This window comes from Lentinula edodes (genome assembly GCF_021015755.1).
Source record: "Lentinula edodes strain Le(Bin) 0899 ss11 chromosome Unknown C8R40scaffold_74, whole genome shotgun sequence".
In the NCBI taxonomy this organism is placed as follows: Eukaryota; Fungi; Basidiomycota; class Agaricomycetes; order Agaricales; family Omphalotaceae; genus Lentinula; species Lentinula edodes.
The window spans coordinates 1-17,864 of NW_025764380.1; the positions used below are offsets into that span (position 1 = coordinate 1).

Genomic DNA, 17,864 nt, shown 5'->3' on the forward strand with positions numbered 1-17,864 from the left:
TGTAATATAGATAGTCGAAGTCGAACCCTAAGCCGAAGTCAAAGTCAAAGTCAAAGTCAAAGTCAAAGTCAAAGTCGAATTGAAAGCCGAAGTGAAAGTTGAAGTAAAAGTCAAGGTCAACTGTGAGATTTACTTAGACGCCCACTCCTGCGTGTACCAATTCACCTCTAGAGGGTGCAAATTATAATTATATTGGCTAGAAATAGTGTAGGATTACTGCTATGAGATAGCTCTACCTGTGTATATAACTTTTATAACAACTAATTTTCGCCAAATTAGTGTCAACGCTGCTCAGAAGAGAGTAATATTGTACAGTACATGGTAAACTGGTTGTTCAGGAATCGGACCTCGCCAGTATAATTCATATCCTATCCTATCCTATCAATCTTTATGCAGTGTGTGCTTGTGTGGCTCATGTCTGGCGCTGCTGAATACTTCGATGAGCTGGAACGGGACAAGGAAGGTACGTTGTAACTGAGGACAGTCTCCCGTTGTTTGATAACTTGCTGTCTCCATTTGCCGTTATCTCGATTCACTGATTGTTTTTTTGGAGCGTTAGGTACCTATGAGCAGACGGACAATGTCGCCTCTCTCTGGCCGCTAGTGTGCAAGGGCTTGCCGAGCTTGTCTCATTCACTGATTGTTCCAATTACGATCTTCATGTATTCCATACTCATTTGACAACGGCCTTTGACCGTTCAAAGCTTCATCCTGCTCTTCCTCGCACCAGCACCAACATATCCTTCAAAGGCTCTTGAATAGTGCTTCTCCTGCTACATATTATATCCGAGTCTCTGCACCCGATCCGCGTCTTTCTTTCAAAAGTTGTTTTGGCAATACAGTAAAGCATTGAGACTTAAAGGCCATACTATGTTAGGTTTCTGCCACCCAATTCCTCAAAAAAATCTGGCAATTGTTTCTCATCCCTTCATATTTCTACGGTGTATGTGATAATATAGGGTATGAAATCGCTACGACGAATACTGATGGTAAATGACGATGGATTGCAAGGTGGGTAAATATAGGACATCGACACAAATCAAAGTCAGGTAGTCGTTCTGAACGCATTTTGAGCGGGGGGTAATACAAGACTGAAGACCACGGCAACATGGAAGTAGAGTTATGATCTGTATCGAGTCAAGTTCTACAGCTTATAGATTCTGACCAGGATGGCATATACTCTGCTAGACAATGGGCATATAACATTTCTCTCGTTGTAAAGTGTATTAAATGATACGGGTGACTGGAGCCGGTCTGAAATAAACCCATGGGGTCCTTGCGTGGGTGGCCAAAGTCGAGGATCAACCAGGTATTGATTTTGAACTCTCTGGAAATTCTTCTGTGCTACGATATAACAGGGCTTTTCAATCATAGCCTATATGCAAGGCTACAGGACGATTTGATAGCATTGTGAGCACTTGGACAGATACTTATACAGTATGCGAACGGAACAGAAATCGATCGTGGGAATAGATGAGAGGCAGTCCGGAAATCATCCTGCTGACCGACCTTGAATCCTTCCCTCATCCCTGCGAGTCAAGAGCAATTGTTATTTGGACTGAAAATCCTATTTGCTTGAACGCTTCTGTGGCAACGTACTCAAAGTTCAATTGCCGCAATCCACGACAATCTCAGGCGCTTGGTTGACGCAAACACCCGAAGTCTTGAACGAAGAAGCAAATAAACGAACAATGTCTGGAATGTTTGGAGGAGGAGGAACAAATCCGTATGACGAGATCGTTTGTATGTCTTTAACATCAATACTGCTCCTCTTCGATAATCTCATCGTGAATGAATCATCTGGATTTTGTTTTGTTCCGCAGCCAAAACGACAGACGAGAACCTCACAACCGAGAACTGGGAACTTATACTTAATTTCTGTGATAAAGTACAAGAAGAAGGTTCAGATGGGTATGCTCTCTGTCTCGTACTCTTCTCTATTATTTCAGGTTAATCTTTCTTCATGATAGCGCCCGCCTCGCTGTGGCTTCACTTCTCAAACGTCTCTCTCACCGGAATCCCAACGTCCAACTATACACGCTGTCCCTCACTGACGCGCTTTCTAAGAACGTCGGGCTCACCGTTAATCGCGAGATTGCCTCAAGAGCATTTACAGGGGGATTGGAGAAGTTGGTGGGTGATAGAAATACGCACGAGAAGGTGAAGAAGAGGGTGTTGGCGTTGATCAAAGAGTGGACAGAGGAATGGGAAGATCAAGAGGAACTGGGTATCATGGAAGAGTGTTATGAGGGGTTGAGGAAAAAGAGTGAGTTTTAGTCGTTGATGTTGCGTCTATTTGATGGTTTTCACTGACGATGATCATCACAATAACAGACTACAAATTTGACTCGATAGACGAACTTCCCCCACCAGCCGTCGATGACGAGATCCGCAGACGTGAAGAAGAAGAACTTCAACGTGTGCTGGAGATGTCGATGCAAGATCGTGGAGGGTACAACGGTAATAGCACTTACTCATCGTCGTCGTGGTCTCAGCCGAGTGGTGCTGGGTCGTCGAGCTCATCGACAAATGCGTACGGTTTAACGGCGACGAATTCAACGTCTACTCCTGCCGGTGCCGGTTCTGCTACTGGTCCTGGAGCGGTGTCGCACAATGGCTACGTACCGTCGACTAATCCATCTGCGGTATCATCCTATGCTCGTTCCACATCACCAAAAGTTGCCACTCCCGCCATTACCTCCGGAATTGGCACTATGTCAATGGGTTCAACCACCTCTCTGAACTCGTCAACTAGCTCCACCAAACGGAAACACCTCTCCAACCGTGTCCGTGCCTTGCACGCATTCACGCCCACCGAGCCTGGTGAACTCGCTTTCTCCGCAGGTGACATAATCACTGTCGTCGATCGTGGATATAAAGATTGGTGGCGCGGTCAATTACGCGGCCGCACAGGAATTTTCCCGGTGAATTATGTTGAGGTTCTCCCGCCGCCAGATGAAGAGGAATTGAAGAGGGAAATGCAACAGGAGGCGGCCGTGTTTAGTGAGGCGACGAATGTAGAGAGATTGTTGGAGCTGTTGAGAGATATGGATAGGGAACAGCAGGAGTACCTGCAAAGTCAAACTCAATCTACCAATACATCTGCTCCTGCTCCTCCTCCCCCAAGTCGTCTAGCGGATAACGATGAACTCCAAGAGTTGTACCGATCCTGTATGGCGCTTCGTCCCAAAATCGTCAAGTTGATAGAGAAGTATAGTCAGAAGAGAGCGGATTTGGTATCGATGAATGAGACGTTTGTCAGGGCACGAACAATATTTGAGAGGTTGATGGAGGAGAGTTTGGCTGGGTACGGGGCAGCAGGAGGGTATTCGAATGCATACGGCGCGCCGGGTTATACAGGTAATCCTGCTGGATATCCTGTGGTGTCTCCATCGTACAGTGGGCCAGTGCAGCCAGGATACTTCCCTACACCGACGCCTGTGCCTGCCGGTGGAACTGCTGGATATCCGACTGGCACTTATCCGCAACAGCCGTATCCTGGTGGAACAGTTGTACAAGGTCCCGCTCAACGACCAGTACAAGGTTTGGTACAGTCACCAGCCCTTGGTACGCCTACGTCTCTCGGATTACCCGGACAAGGAGATCAGCCTATAACTGCATACGAAGCGGTACATGGACAATCAGGACATCCGCAGTCAGCATACGAAGCAATGTATGGCGCACAGCGAGCTGCAACCCAGAATCAGCAGGCTACGCAGGGCGGTCTTCAACAGGAGAGACATCAGATCCAAGGACCCGTGCAGCTACAGCAACAGCAGCAGGTGTATGGTAAACAATCGGGTCAGGCTGATCAGGCTGGTCAGATGCCGAGACAACAGCAGCAGCAATCCAGTCCTCAGCAACAACACCCGATGCAACAACCTCAGCTTCAGCCCCAAAATCAAACTCATTCTCATTCTCAGTCCACACAGTCTCAGTCCTCGTCTCGTTCTCAAGCAACGTCATCTGAATCTTCATCTCAACCATCCCAATCAGCGCCACCATACATATATTCTCCAACCACCACGTATACCGACCCCAATGTCCAAGCCTGGGCGCAGTACTATGCTCAAGGAGGGACGGATCCGACCGGGGCAGTTTATTTCATTAGTGTTCCGGGGATAAAGGAGGGTCAAGAGGTCCAAGCAGAGACTCAGGAGGTATTACACACAGAGCAGGGAAGAGGTGGCTCGAGTCAGGGTCAAGGACAGTCTGCAACAAGAATTGCTACACAGTATTCTCAGGTTTCCCAATCTTCCATCGATAATTCTCACCCTCACGCTTCGGCAGCTCAGAATCAGACTCAAGGGCAAGTTCAGCAAGGGTACGGGAACAGTCCGTACGGTGCTAGTCCTTACAATGTCGGTTCTATCGTCGGTGGATCAGCAAGTACGGGAAGTCTTCCATATCCTGGTCCTGCTTCTGATTCTGGACACCCAAATCAGCAACCGACTGGACAGCCTAGTCGGTCCTCAACTGTCAACAGTACTATGAGTCTCGGAAGTACGGCTACTGCCGGGAGTTTCCCGAATCCATATTCTGAAGACGTTGAGAACACTGATGGTCCAAAACGGAGTTCGAGTTTACCTTATCCTGGAGAGACACAGATGCCTTATACTGAGGATTCGAGTCCGAGCGGATTGAATAACCTGACTTCGCCTCATTCGCCTCATTCTCCACATACATTTCAGAGTACGTGGCAGGGTCACCCGGATCAACACTCACAGCAGTATCAGCAACTGCAGAACCAGCAGCAGCAGACTTCGTTGTACCGTGGTGTCACACTCACAGACGGACCATCTCCTTCGATGAACATCGCTCCTCCAACGGTGAATAATAATTTGTCTTCGTTCTCCTCTGCATCTACTCCGTCAGCGCCGTCGACGTTCCCACCACAATCTTCCTCTCCCCCTCCACCAAACTCCCAACCGAACGCTCAACCGATACCTTTGTCGCCTAACTCTCCACAAGGCCCACAACCCGCAAATGTTCCTCAGATATCAAACTCTACTCCGTCCTGGGTACTCCCGAAGATGGGACCCTCGCCTGCTGCGGGGGTGTTTAGAGCATGAATGCCTCGAGTTTGAAGGAGGGGTCAGGGAGATGATGAATGAAGTGTGAAGGAGGACATAATCAAATGCAAGTTCGACAAGCATACATGTGGTAAGGGATTTAGTGAAGATGCTGGGAGGAATTGATCAAGAACTGAAGTCGTTGGGTCAGTAGTTGGGGGTGGTAGGAGGATCTATCGGAGGAGTGAGCGCAATTGTTGGAGCTTCTGGAGGATGACAGTTTTAAAACGAAATGGAGAGGGAAATGGTGGTATGTCGGTGATTGACGTTTTACCGCTTTGGGAGGTCGGATACCCCCTCTTTCATACTTCTTCGAGTGCTTTCTTCTTACTTGGCTTATATAACTTGGCCCATTAACATTGTTCTCCGTATTTCAGCTTCCTCTATCGTAGCGTTTTCATACTCTCCTGGGAAAGGATTCTGGACTTTTCCCTCTCTCACTTATCTTGTTCCCATACATATGCGTATACTTTGTAGTCTTTCAAAGCACCAGCGTACATTATATCTGCATTACATGCGTTTTTTGTTTATCAACTTGTTCAGGTCACAACGTGCGTGTTACGTTGTAGATTTATTCCAAACCAAATTCGTTGTTCGACCACCGATAGTTTTCATCGAAGGAAGCAGGATGCGGGCAGTCAGAAGACAATAGTCAATGTAGACCCTATGCGAGCCTCTGAACGACTACAGCAGTCGGGCATCGTGAAGTCAAGGGAGACAGTGCTAGACAGTGTGACTCTGACCTATGTACATTAGGATCTGAGTACTGAGTGACTCTCCCGGTATAGCCTTGAACAACGAAGGTGTGTGCCTCCGGGTTGCCTCAGACCTTTTACAGCATCATGGGTGCTTGAAGTTTTTGATTTTGCTGAAGAAAATTTCAAGTGAATTCACATGTTTCCCTTTTCCAAAATAACATTGACGCCAAAAGCCATTCTCCTTCTACCACTACATTAACCACTTACCGAATCCCGGTACGTACTATTTGGGATGAAGAAAACCCGATAGATCAAGAAGAACAAGTCGGGACGTGGTTTTCTCCGTTACTTGGATGCAGTCTGGATCACTCATCAGAAGCACGCACCGCGCCTGGGACATTAAGGCGGTGTTTGGCACATCTCGAAAGCTATGTATAAGGAGTTGATAGGCAAGGGTCGAAAAATCGGAAGAGAATACCAGAACTCAGAATAAACCCAGAATAAACCGGACTTGCAGTTCCACTATCCTTGCTCGTTCCATGTACGAGCAGGTACAACGGAGTGGTATGCATGACATCGAAACTCTGGTTCTAGAGGCGCAAATGAAGTTCTTGACTGTTCTCATTTCTCATCTCGAGTAATTTTTCCATCTTCTGAATGACTTTTGCTCCTTTTCCTCATTTCAGAGACCATTGATCGATATTGGTTGTGAACAGTGACTTCTTCCTTGAATTGACTATCAATACGCTGCACGAAACTTTGCCTTCGAGATTACCCGTACCACTTCCACCATCGCCAAACTTACCAATCAGTTAAAGTCCTGCCTGAAACAAGCCGCTGTGAGTATTCAATATATCTCTCTCCATCGTCACGCCGTCCTTCTTTCGTGGCAGTCCTATATATACTTTTCTCTGACGGCTTAATCCCAGCGTTATGATAAGGCGAAGCCATCGATTTGCTCAAAGTAACTCGCAGTCGAAACTCGAGATTTTATTCTGCGTCTCGTCTTTACCTGGTCTCTACTGCAGCAGCCCCTCTGTTCGACTCACGCTGAACCTACTCTGAGTTTTCAATTCCACGGTGACATTGAGCGCCGAATGAAACATAGGGGATGAACTGCAGCTCGGCAAAGCTCCTATAAGCTTCCCTTCCTCTTCCTCATTAGTTGCTGCAGTTGCAAGACTCGACGGCGTTCAAACTTCAAGACTGGCTGCGGTCCTGATTTTCCCGAATGCGCATGCACATAGATGCACATATGTATCAGTAACAGAGAAATAACGGTATAACCGGCTCGCGTAAATTTACCTTCAAATCTCCTGGCTAATATCAATCGGAAATGTCTTCTTATCATCATTACAGGCAACGAAGGGAACAACAAAGTCTGTCTTTTGTAGCGCCTCAAGTCTGTTCATATGGAATTTGAAGCTTCCAATGCGGGGTAAGGGCGCTTGTTGGCCATACTTGGTCGACGAGCGTGGAGGTTGACTATAAGGGAATTTGTGGTGATCTTGGGTGCTTTTGGAAGTTCGCTTCTGAAGAATGACCGATTCAAAATGACCGCGGGCGGCGCGTTGAAACGTTTTCTTCCAGAGTGTAATAATTTAACTTACTACTTGTCAGGGTCGAAAACAATATTTGTTCCCAGTATCCAACAGGTCTCCGACGCCCGTAGTCCAGAAGCTTTGGGCTGCTCCCGACTTGCTCCCATTCTATTATCTGAGGCGATATGTACTAACGTTCAACATCCTTCGATGCTGTATGTGATGTTTAGCATGAGGATGGGAACGAAGTAACAGGGTAATGACCAATTAACAACGAGAAGTTTGTCAACCGTTGACCCTTCAAACTTCCCGCCGCCAGGCTCCTGGTTTGACCCTCATCAAAGTTCATCAACATGTTACTTGACCATCATTCAAATTTTTGTTGTAGCAGTTTCGAAATGTATACCTAGCTCCTCTCCTTTCTGCACAAGTGTGGATAAGTGCTCGAGTTGGTGGTATTTCTCCAAAATGTTTGTTTAAACTGTATATGCTGGACGCAGGATTTTCCTCCGTTTGTTGAAAAGGATGGGCTAGGACGGGTCGGAATACTGATGACGGAAGCTTTCTATTTCTATTCGGAGATTCGCGCGGTGGCCGGCCGATCATGCCGGCCTGAGAAATAAGCACGATGTGAACACGACGTGAGCAAGTCCGAGACTTCTGTCTCTTCTTTCCCTTTCATCAACTTCAACGATGATGACGTTGCCACACCGTAGCTCGCCCAACGACGACGATTCCATCGAGGACCAGCAGAGCTCGTCTTTTGCCAGTGCTTCTTATCCTTCATCTACAATGCCTGGTGCCTTCAGCAAGTATTATTGTCAAACATTTATGACCGAATTCTTATACTTCATTCTAGCTGAATGTGATAACTGTCATACAACGACGACACCTCTTTGGAGACGGGATCGCACTGGTATGAAAATACTCTGCAATGCGTAAGCAAACCTTTCTCCTCCCTCAGCTCGGAAGAAATAGTAACTCAATCTTGATACCTTATCATGTAGTTGTGGTCTATATTCAAAGACTCACAATGGTTCGGATCGTCCGTTGAATGGTAAGACTCCGTCAGAGAGGAGACAGACGGCGAGCAAGTCGAAGCAAGAGCAGGTTGAGAGTAGTCCGCGTGAGCAGCCCGCTTGATATTTTTTACAACACTCCTAACAAGTATGCGTTCAGCTCAAGAATGCTCCAATTGCTCTACTTCGACAACGCCTCTCTGGAGGAAGACAGACGAAGGGAAGCTCTTGTGTAACGCGTAAGTCCATGCTATCAGCGACTTCTTCAGGGCAATTTCTCAAGAATTATCGTTAGATGCGGTCTTTACGTTAAACTCCATGGACATAATCGACCTGTCCACCTGCGAACTGATGTTATCCGCCAGCGGTCCAGAGAAAACGCTCGTGTTCGCGTAAAGCGTACCAACACCGGCGAAATCTCTGTACCTGTGTCGAGAAACCCATCTAGAACCAGGTCTTCTACTGCCCAGATTCGTCGCCACTCTGTTCTGGAGGATGACGACGACGACAGCGACGAAGGTTCTGATGAACCTGGCTACCGTTCTATCGGTACCCAGCGCGATTCAGACTCTGACGACTCGGACTCAATAGGTACGCCTGATGAAGGAGGTTCAGAGCACATTCTTCCTCCGAGATATGGTGTTTTCAAAAACCGCTTCAAACGTCAACGCATCACTATTGGAGATTCGGACACAGACTCGATAGCTTCAATGGGTTCGCCTTCATTGTCGTCTCTTGCTGCGGTGGCAGCCGCAGTCGCTGCGGGAGCTTATTCAGACTCTCCTCTATCATTGTTGGTGTCTCGTACTCGTTACTCGTTTCTTACAACTCAATCCTTTTCCTGCAGGTCGCCCACTGGCGAGACTTTCGCACCACGACCTTGGTTCCAGAGGTTCGATCTCTGATGCGCGTCGATTCCGTGATCACCCGAAATGACAACCGTCTTATACCCGAGTCCTCTGATACGGTGTCAAAAATAATTGCCTTCTAGAGTGGCGGAAATTCCGATGGATATCGCCACGGACCAGCTTCCCTCTATATTGTCAGCAAAACCTGCTGTTCCAAGGACCTTGCTCCCATACTCTCGCTCTCTTCCCAGGCTACATCATCTTTCCCAAAATTAGCATATTCATCTAGTTTACTTGTTCTTGAATACACCCCTATTTCTATTTTCCTTTGTGGAATCGTGGATCGTGGAATTTTTTGTTTCCTTCCTTGCCTCGTCGTGTTCTACCTGGGCGATACCACTCTGCCTCCCCACTCTTTCTCTTGTGCCCTTTATATTGTTCGATCGATTCTTGCCTATAATTGCGTCTTCCTACCGCTATGTTACTTTTAGCCCTAGGAACATTCACCGTTTCACATTTATTTATGTGATACCATTATGCTAGAGGATTCACTACCCATATATGTACCCACTCACTTGTCATCATGCACTCTCTTTTACTCTCGCGTTACCTACTGTACCTGTGGTTTATAATGTATATGGTTAATCTGCCTGTCCCTATTGGGCACTTTTCTGTGTCGTGCGCTCCAAGGACGCCGTTTGGACTAGAAGTGTATACAAATCAATAAACTTCATAATGTAGGTGGCACCTCGCATCATAGGTGGATTTAAACACATAATATAGGTAGAGCTCATTTCCGATTCGCACTACCTCCTCATTCTCTTCGTCAACATGCAACGCTCAACACTGCACTACAGATAATATACAACCCCAGCCTGCTTTTCTGATCGAGTTTACTAGGCCTCATGAAATTGTACTTAGCGCAAGGAACGAATGGAAAGCGCTCTGATGACTTTTTAAATGAAAGGCAAGAGATAAAATACTGGATCAAACCACAGGATGTACATGCTTGTTGAGAATTCAACGAAATTTCAGTTGAAGAACACTCAACCAGATTCAACCTCACTCAACGTCAACACCTATTAATACTACATGGGCCACTATAACTATATGATACTTGTTACCATACGTACCCTCTTGAGCTTCGCGAGTACCACAGTACTAAAAGTGCACTGATGAAGTAGATTTTTAGACGGAACAGGGGATGAAATATTCACCGTGGCCCAATCAACTATTCCTTTGTGGCGATGTGGAGGAGGCGATGAACTTCGCATATAATCTTAGTTCTATCGAGAATTCTGACCCGCAAGGACGGAATGAAAAATCTAACGTCGAACTCGGAATCCTGTGCAATAACTGTTATAAGCAGGTCTAGTTAAATTGTCCAACATCCCTCGATCCTGATGGTCTCTCTATGGCTGATTCTCTTTGGAGTAGAGCTAAGGCGGTAGCGTCACAAGTTGGCTGCTAGGAAGAAATGTTGGATGATGTGCTCCCTAGGGAATAGGGAGAAACGTGTTTGATTTCCAGGCAAAACGGATAGTGTGTCATGCAAAGGACTGAAAAGATGATAGCTGTACCTACGGGTCCTTCCTCTACGCGGGAGGTACTGGGGTGTTCAAGCAGATACACATAAGTGAAGGAAGTCAATCTGAAACTGTGATGAGTTCCTGATCATGATCATGAGGCCTGAAGATTCAAAAGTCCTGCCGGCGGATGATTTGCACGGCGCTACATAGTTCCATGTCTTCGCCGAGCTTGACCTTCGCATTCTGGGGCCAGTCAATTCAAAAGATTGCTTGCAAGAATTCAATCCTATACAAGAGAAGATCCAGACACGACCGAATTCCTTTCGCCAAACTAGATACGAACCGAGAACAGAGCTCAACTGTTCCGTTGATATCAACGAAGGTGAGCGTCATAACTATCAAATACTAGATTTTAGTTACTAACTTTGAATACGAACTTGAATACGAACTGAACTGACATTAAGACTGTCTACTACTGTCTATTTCTTCTATTAGCAGCGTTCAGAGAATCGCGTTCCCTCAGCCCTACCCAGTGAATCATTTCATCGTACAGAAACTCCTTCAAGATCTATCGATTTGAAAGGGAACATATCTCAATCCCAGAAGGTCGAACGAGTTTTGTGTTGCCTCAACTTCCTAGATTTTGTGGCGTCCCGGTGTTTGCACTGCACCAATATCCAGCGAAGATGGACCGAAGTATAGTCCAATAATCAAATGTTCCAATGGACTATTCAACCTGATGATTTACAACAATCAGTTCCGATACTCACAATCTGTCAGTTTCCAAGTTCGGCTTCTACGGAACGACCTTTTCTCTCCCTCAAGGTTGTGGCTGGGCCCTGTTGTACGTGCAGTGCAAAATTCTTTCCTATGTGGCCAAAGACCAAGGCTCGTTATGTAATGACTAGTTCTCTGCCCCGGACTTGCAGGATCTGGATATCGTTCCTTACTGCGGTACACATCCCTTCCCCCTTCTGCAAGACACGTTTCCTGCGTATTGGAGATGGGTCCTTCAATCAAGCTTCGATATCATTCCGTGGTCCAGGACGCTCACTCCACTTACCCAAACCGTCATGATTGAATTTTGGCTGAATTTCCCTCGCTTGCCTTTGCATCAATCTCTCATCACTTCATGTTATTGGTTTTTCGCCTCGAATCGATCATCGAGGACTTTTCCTCATCACAACGTATTGATGTGGTCCTCGTCCCATAAAGGCAGGCTCCGAAGAACACCCTATTTGAAGGTCTCCAGTTTTTGTGTCCTTGTCACTATCTCATGTGAGCTATCCTTACATATACCCAGTCTTTTAAAAGCCACAACTGACCATACTAACCCTCCTTTGACCATGCTAGGTCTAGGCTGTTACCGACCACGCGCATAATCGTAAGCTCTAATGCAGAGCAATATCGTGTTGTGGAAATAACGGGTGCACCGAATGGATCTTTCATTCGAGAGCGAATCCTCTCCAAAGTGACTTTCGATACCGGCACAATGATGCCGTGGCTTACATTTGCATGTAGATGTGCGTTCCAGACAATAGCTTCTCGCGATACTCGATCTACCAGTCAGAAATCGGTGCATACGCGTTAGGAGGCGCGTTGTCTGACTCGGGACTGTTCGACATATGTTTACAATATGGCGATCCATCAGGATCGTTACGGTTCTTCGTCTCAACGGCTCCAAACCGACCCCCAACAAGGAATGAACCTGAATATCCTCCGGATAACAACTATCATTCCAGGCAAGTGTATTCTCGAGACCATTTTGAAGACCTCCTAACTATTCCTGTAGTCGTTATTACAGAACAGTAAGTTCCTTGTTTGTGATGCTTCCACTCTCGAATTGCGAATCTGATGAAGTTGGAAATCATCCAGCATTGATACCTCATTCCACGAACTCAAACCCATTCGTGAATTCTCCGAATGGCTGTACGTTATCGATAGGGAAATGAGAGGGAGAAAGAGAGAAAAGCAGAAGCTCGACGTGTATGTACTATCAACGCCCTAACTCATTATTTTTTGTTATATTAGCACACGATATGTTGGCATATGTATCATTACGTTTCCGAGGACAGCATAGGACGAGGTATTTGAAAGTACGATACCTTCAGTTGAACTTGAACCTCAATGCTATATGAGCAAATCACTGCTAGAACTAGCCTCGGTGGGACTTCCAGAGCAATCTCAGGGTAACAGTCATCAAAGGATTGCCATCCCGCGATCTTGCTTGGCGTGCTGTTTGAGATTCTCATTGACTTTGTACGTGAACCGATGTATCACAGGAAGGCAGGAGACCCCACTTTAGTGATTGATCAGCTGGACTAAATGAAGTGAATATTTCTAACATTGTTCCTTCAGGTCCAGTAACCTAAAGTATCGAAGAGATATCTGTTGCATGCAAATCATCCGAGCTGAATCAGGATCCGGAGATGTAATTCCATAGTAGAAGCGCACATAAAGCTTGAGAGAAAATGAAAGCATCAGATGTATTTTCGCCTTGACATCAATCAATGATTTATAGAAGTTCAGAAACCACTTCGAGAGTGAGTGGAGGGGGCAAAAAAGACCATAACAAGAAACCACTGATATGTTTGTATCATGTTGTGGCTGTAGACGATATTAAATCGGCGATGAAAGATCACCAAATGGATAGTGTCCAAATCGCCAACCCCCTCCAACCCCAGCATATTATAATTGGCAAGGTTGAATACTTAGAGGCTGTATAATGCTATTTTCGACAACTTCCAATTCCACAAACATGTTGGGTGTCCTGCTCGATGGTCTTCAGGGAGCTCTTAGGCTTAGGGACTCTTTTGACTGTTCAAGCTTCAACGTGTCGTCTGAAAGATACGTGAATTTCCTCCGAGATAGGTTCTCTGTTGAATAAGTTACTCAGCGCACCTCGAAACAAAAATGCCTATTGATAACCCAGGTAAATAGGATCCACATGAACGATGTATCATCGCATATATACGTCGTAAATGAAGTACTTGTCACTTGAGTCATTGGAACACCATTGTCACAGCTGAGAAAGAGAATCCAGAACGCTTCAGTAAGATATAATACGGTTCACGCAGCGACTTACAGCTGAGCTTGCCGTAGAAGTCAGAAGTCAGAGCCTGAGATTCAGCAGTCAAGATATTCGTAGCTGTTTGCCTAACACTGCTCAACATGGACGCTAGTGAATAATCGTGCATGAAGACAATACGGAAAGATCTCGAAAGGAAAGAAGTAGACTTAGAGTGACACGTTCGCAACTCAAAGCCACCGATGTTAGAGGGCGAATTGTCATCGCTCGGTGACAGAACCACACTGGCACACAAGGCTCCAGTAATATACACAGCTTATCCGATAGTTTATCGACACGTCTCTGTCGATGTCATGATGCGCCCCTCCCGAACCATATGGGTATGAATTGAGACCGAGGTTATCCGAAGTGTATCTCTTGTCAAACTAGATTTCTGAGAAAGCAAGGTCAAAAAACGCGTCGAACCAACATTTTAACGCGTAAGCAATTAAATGCTCATGTGACTATTATCGATTGCGAATCGTTCTATAAAATGTGGAATCTGTGCTGAAAACTAACATCTTTGACTTCCACATTCATCTCCATCGTTTTTTGACCTTTCCATCTATCTCTTTCCATGGCTCCAACTATCAAAGTCGGCGATACTGTACCTGATGGTACATTTACCTATATTCCTTACAGCCCCGAGCTCGACAGCCATGTAAGGACTTGTGTTCTTATTTTGAATCACTTTGAAGGGAAGAAAACTGAATATGTATTCCTGTTAATCATGATTTCTAGGCAGCCTGTGGTGTCCGTGAGTGTTGCACAAATCTCTTCTATGACAAGTCATCAATGTATGCATTATAGCAACCAAGCTCACGGTCAGCAAAGATTGGAAAGGCAAGAAAGTCGTCCTATTCGCTGTTCCTGGTGCCTTTACTGCAAGTGCTACCTCTGAGTGCTCCGGTTACACTAGTACTAATATCATATCGTAGCCAACCTGTCATGTCAACCATCTTCCGCCCTACGTTCAGAAGTACGACGAGTTCAAAGCAAAGGGTGTCGATGTCATCGCTGTAGTTGCTGCCAACGATGCCTTTGTGATGAGCGGGTGGGGACGATTCGAAGGATTGAAGGACAAGGTGATTCTCCAAAGTTTCTTGTTATCGTCCAGTCTATTCTTTCCATCTTCCCTTTGTCGCTTCTCCCGAGTCTATTCAGTCAGGCATTTGCCAGATTCATAATCACAAACCCTCATCGTCACGCCATTATCAGACTGACGCGATATCCATTTTCCCCAGATTCTCACACTCTCTGACCCCAATGTTGAGTGGTCCAAGAAGCTCGGTCTTGACCTTGATCTCTCTGCCTTGGCTTTCGGTACCCGCACCGCCCGTTACGCCTTGATCATCGATGATCTTGTCGTAAAATATGTCGAAGTATGTGGTTACATAGTCATTTGTCTTCCAGGGCTGATAATCCCTATTGCATCTCTCCAAGGTCGAGCCAGGAACAGAGGTCACCGTTTCTGGCGCTGAAGCCGTCTTGGCCCACCTCTAGAATTTTGTATGACTCAAGTGCGACGGCTCACCGGAAAGAAATTCAATGTGTGTAGATTGGGATCATTGTAGACTAACTGTTTGTTGTAAAATCTGTTTTACTGTTCATCTCACGCACTGTGAGCAGGGGAAGAAACGCTCAATTCAGTAAGCCTCTGTGAGCTAATGTGAACTACTAGCCTACGGTATCGCATCGAGAAAAAATTGAAGATATATCCAACTGTGGTTATGAGGAACATCCTGGAGGAAAGCAGGTGTCGTCCCGGATAATGAAATGGTGGCAGATGGTAGCCTTGATACGAATGGTTTGGCCTGTAACGGCTGGGTTTTGGGTGCAGTAATGCAATGGTCGCAGGTGGACACACGAATAAGACGCCGAGCACCCATGGGATTAAATTCTGAAAAAGTAACTACATAACATCGTGTCGGGTTGTATAGAACTTGGTCCATTCATTGGGGCACGAAGTCCAACGGTAACTTCTTTGAACACATTGAATGGCCATCTGGGATTGCACTATCTAATCAATACTACAGAAAACAAAATAAGAGTAAGAGATTAGGTACGTTACCTGCTTCTCTCAACCCTCTGCTTGTGTCGCAAGATTAGAACTCATGCTTTCGAACTAGTGGTGATAACAATTGAACTAGAGGTGGATGTGCTAGGCTTCGTTGCGGAGGGACCTTCAGCCTTGGTCGGGGTACCACTCGATAAGTCCTTCGTAGCGTCAGCTGCATCTTTGTTATGGTCTACCTGGAAGTTCAAAGATAATAGATAGTATTTAATTCCATTCACGATGAAAGACACGTAGATAAAAGCGAACCTTAACTCCGAATTTGGCCTCATACACAACTTGACCGTCTTTATCCTTGATGATTCCATTGTATGACAGTGTCCTCTTTGCACCTGGTTTCGGCCTTTTTGATTCCACAAGCTCCATCGTACAACTAAACACTGAAGCTCTGGCGGTAACCTTCGCCCCGGTAAAACCGCTGAGGTCGCACGTATACTTCTCGTTTCCACTGGGCTTTATATCTTCTAGACCTTGGATAGTAACATTATCTGCTACCCAACTTGCATCGACCTTGAAATGCTCCCTCGCAAAACCTTTTACAAGCCTTTCAAACAAAGCTATCCCTGCCTTCCGGTAATTATCTCCGTGAAACTTCACAGATAGATCTTCGTGAAATTTCGCGGTCATCTGGAGCGCATGCGTGCTCGAGTCGGATGAAAACGGTTCCCTGGTTCCTGTTCCGTCTCGGGGAAAGATTGCATTGTCTGAGATGGAGCGAACTTTCAAATCAGCAGCTTTGACGGTCTATACAATATGAAACCAAAATTTGAGCAAAGTCCAAAACCGCAAAAGATTTAACTCACTAAGAGAGCGACGGGTGCGGCAAGTGTCGACGCGATAGAGGAAAAACCGAGCACAAGAACAACATACGCCTTGAACACAGCGCCACATGGATTGAGGAACATCATAATGGAATCGTAGATAGGGTTATGAACGACTAGGACGACGACAAAGTAAGCAGCAAGCAACGATTTCGACCAGCAAAACAATTCGACCAGCGATGTAAAGAAGGGCGAATCGGGGGGTATGCTGTCTTTATATCAACAGGACAGCATGTTCAATCGGAGAACGAATACCTTCCTACTCCTGCAGGGGCGATGTGATGAGGGAATTGATGAGGATTGAGATCGATAGTAACAGCAGTGTTCCGATGACTTCAATTGATACCAGTCGATACCACAGCTGAAGGGCACGTACTAGAGAGCGTACTACATGGTCGTCACTGGTGACTTAAATTTCACCGAGCTTCCTCGTCGTGACAAGACCTCTATAAGCTTGAAGGATGAGTTAGGGTGTAATTCGCGTACTCGGACAAGCTCAGAGCCCGAGGGATAGTTTTAGTAGGCCGTCGGGTGTCGACATGAGGTAGGGAAGGGTAGGGACAACGTAGCGGAACTAAGAGAAGATCAGATAAGACGATGTGTTAGAGGGGAGATCCAGTATGAGGGTTTAAATTTTATGCCTGGACCGGGAAAATATACATAGCCAACGACTCGGAGCAGAATATCACTGAGGGATATGAAACCATTCTATGACCATAGCCCCGCGACGAAAATTACATCTGGTCGTCGTTCCACTGGAGTGCAACTCTGTAACAGTGCACTCACTCTGTTTCTGTCCCCTTCCTGTACTATGTATAGACTTTACTGCATATTTAGTGCTGCGAGCTGAGGTTTTATCGCTTGATATCAGCCATACATACATGAGATGCGACTCTAATTTCGTTCGGTTTCTTACTCGTGACCTGTGGCTTCAACATTGCCGACGAGCATCGACACAGTTATTCAACCCACAAAGACAAAAGTTCCTCGACTGAAGAGTTGTGTTAACCTTCGCCGAAAACATCATGAATATACCATTCAAGAATTCACTTACGTCCTGAGGTATGGCTAACTACTCTTCCTGACTTTCAAAGAATTGACAGTTTGAGGTGAAGCGGTCTTCAGATAAGGAAAGAAGTTTGTGGCAGGAAGTATACAAATTTAGTTTACTCACATTACGCGGATACTCTTGGTA

At 46.0% G+C, this 17,864-nt stretch overlaps 5 protein-coding genes across 5 annotated transcripts; 4 read left to right on the forward strand and 1 right to left on the reverse strand.

The window, feature by feature from the left end:
* Window positions 1–414: 414 nt before the first annotated feature.
* Window positions 415–5,541, forward strand: C8R40DRAFT_1241754 (uncharacterized protein; the record flags this gene model as incomplete). The annotated part of the gene is made up of 5 exons (XM_046233550.1): window positions 415–463; window positions 1,636–1,743; window positions 1,824–1,911; window positions 1,971–2,266; window positions 2,335–5,541. The coding sequence occupies 5 exons, from the start codon at window positions 415–417 to the stop codon at window positions 5,070–5,072; spliced, it is 3,279 nt and encodes a 1,092-aa protein (XP_046079303.1). The 3' UTR covers window positions 5,073–5,541.
* A 2,232-nt stretch (window positions 5,542–7,773) lies between these two features.
* Window positions 7,774–9,498, forward strand: C8R40DRAFT_850944 (uncharacterized protein). The gene is made up of 6 exons (XM_046236444.1): window positions 7,774–8,119; window positions 8,171–8,249; window positions 8,319–8,437; window positions 8,491–8,569; window positions 8,626–9,123; window positions 9,178–9,498. The coding sequence occupies exons 1-6, from the start codon at window positions 8,005–8,007 to the stop codon at window positions 9,233–9,235; spliced, it is 948 nt and encodes a 315-aa protein (XP_046079304.1). The 5' UTR covers window positions 7,774–8,004; the 3' UTR covers window positions 9,236–9,498.
* Window positions 9,499–11,884: 2,386 nt separating this feature from the next.
* C8R40DRAFT_851057 (uncharacterized protein) lies at window positions 11,885–12,676 on the forward strand. The gene is made up of 5 exons (XM_046236445.1): window positions 11,885–11,985; window positions 12,061–12,178; window positions 12,229–12,449; window positions 12,500–12,515; window positions 12,568–12,676. Coding segments are annotated over exons 1-5 (378 nt in total). The 5' UTR covers window positions 11,885–11,983; the 3' UTR covers window positions 12,589–12,676.
* Window positions 12,677–14,243: 1,567 nt separating this feature from the next.
* C8R40DRAFT_851133 (1-Cys peroxiredoxin isozyme) lies at window positions 14,244–15,367 on the forward strand. The gene is made up of 6 exons (XM_046236446.1): window positions 14,244–14,435; window positions 14,516–14,531; window positions 14,585–14,658; window positions 14,713–14,859; window positions 15,019–15,156; window positions 15,218–15,367. Exons 1-6 carry the CDS (start codon window positions 14,352–14,354, stop codon window positions 15,275–15,277), a joined length of 519 nt encoding a protein of 172 aa, XP_046079306.1. The 5' UTR covers window positions 14,244–14,351; the 3' UTR covers window positions 15,278–15,367.
* A 351-nt stretch (window positions 15,368–15,718) lies between these two features.
* Window positions 15,719–17,067, reverse strand: C8R40DRAFT_851216 (uncharacterized protein). The gene is made up of 4 exons (XM_046236447.1): window positions 16,652–17,067; window positions 16,098–16,592; window positions 15,846–16,027; window positions 15,719–15,779 (listed from the first exon to the last, which is right to left on the reverse strand). The coding sequence occupies exons 1-3, from the start codon at window positions 16,754–16,756 to the stop codon at window positions 15,887–15,889; spliced, it is 741 nt and encodes a 246-aa protein (XP_046079307.1). The 5' UTR covers window positions 16,757–17,067; the 3' UTR covers window positions 15,719–15,779; window positions 15,846–15,886.
* Window positions 17,068–17,864: the final 797 nt, after the last annotated feature.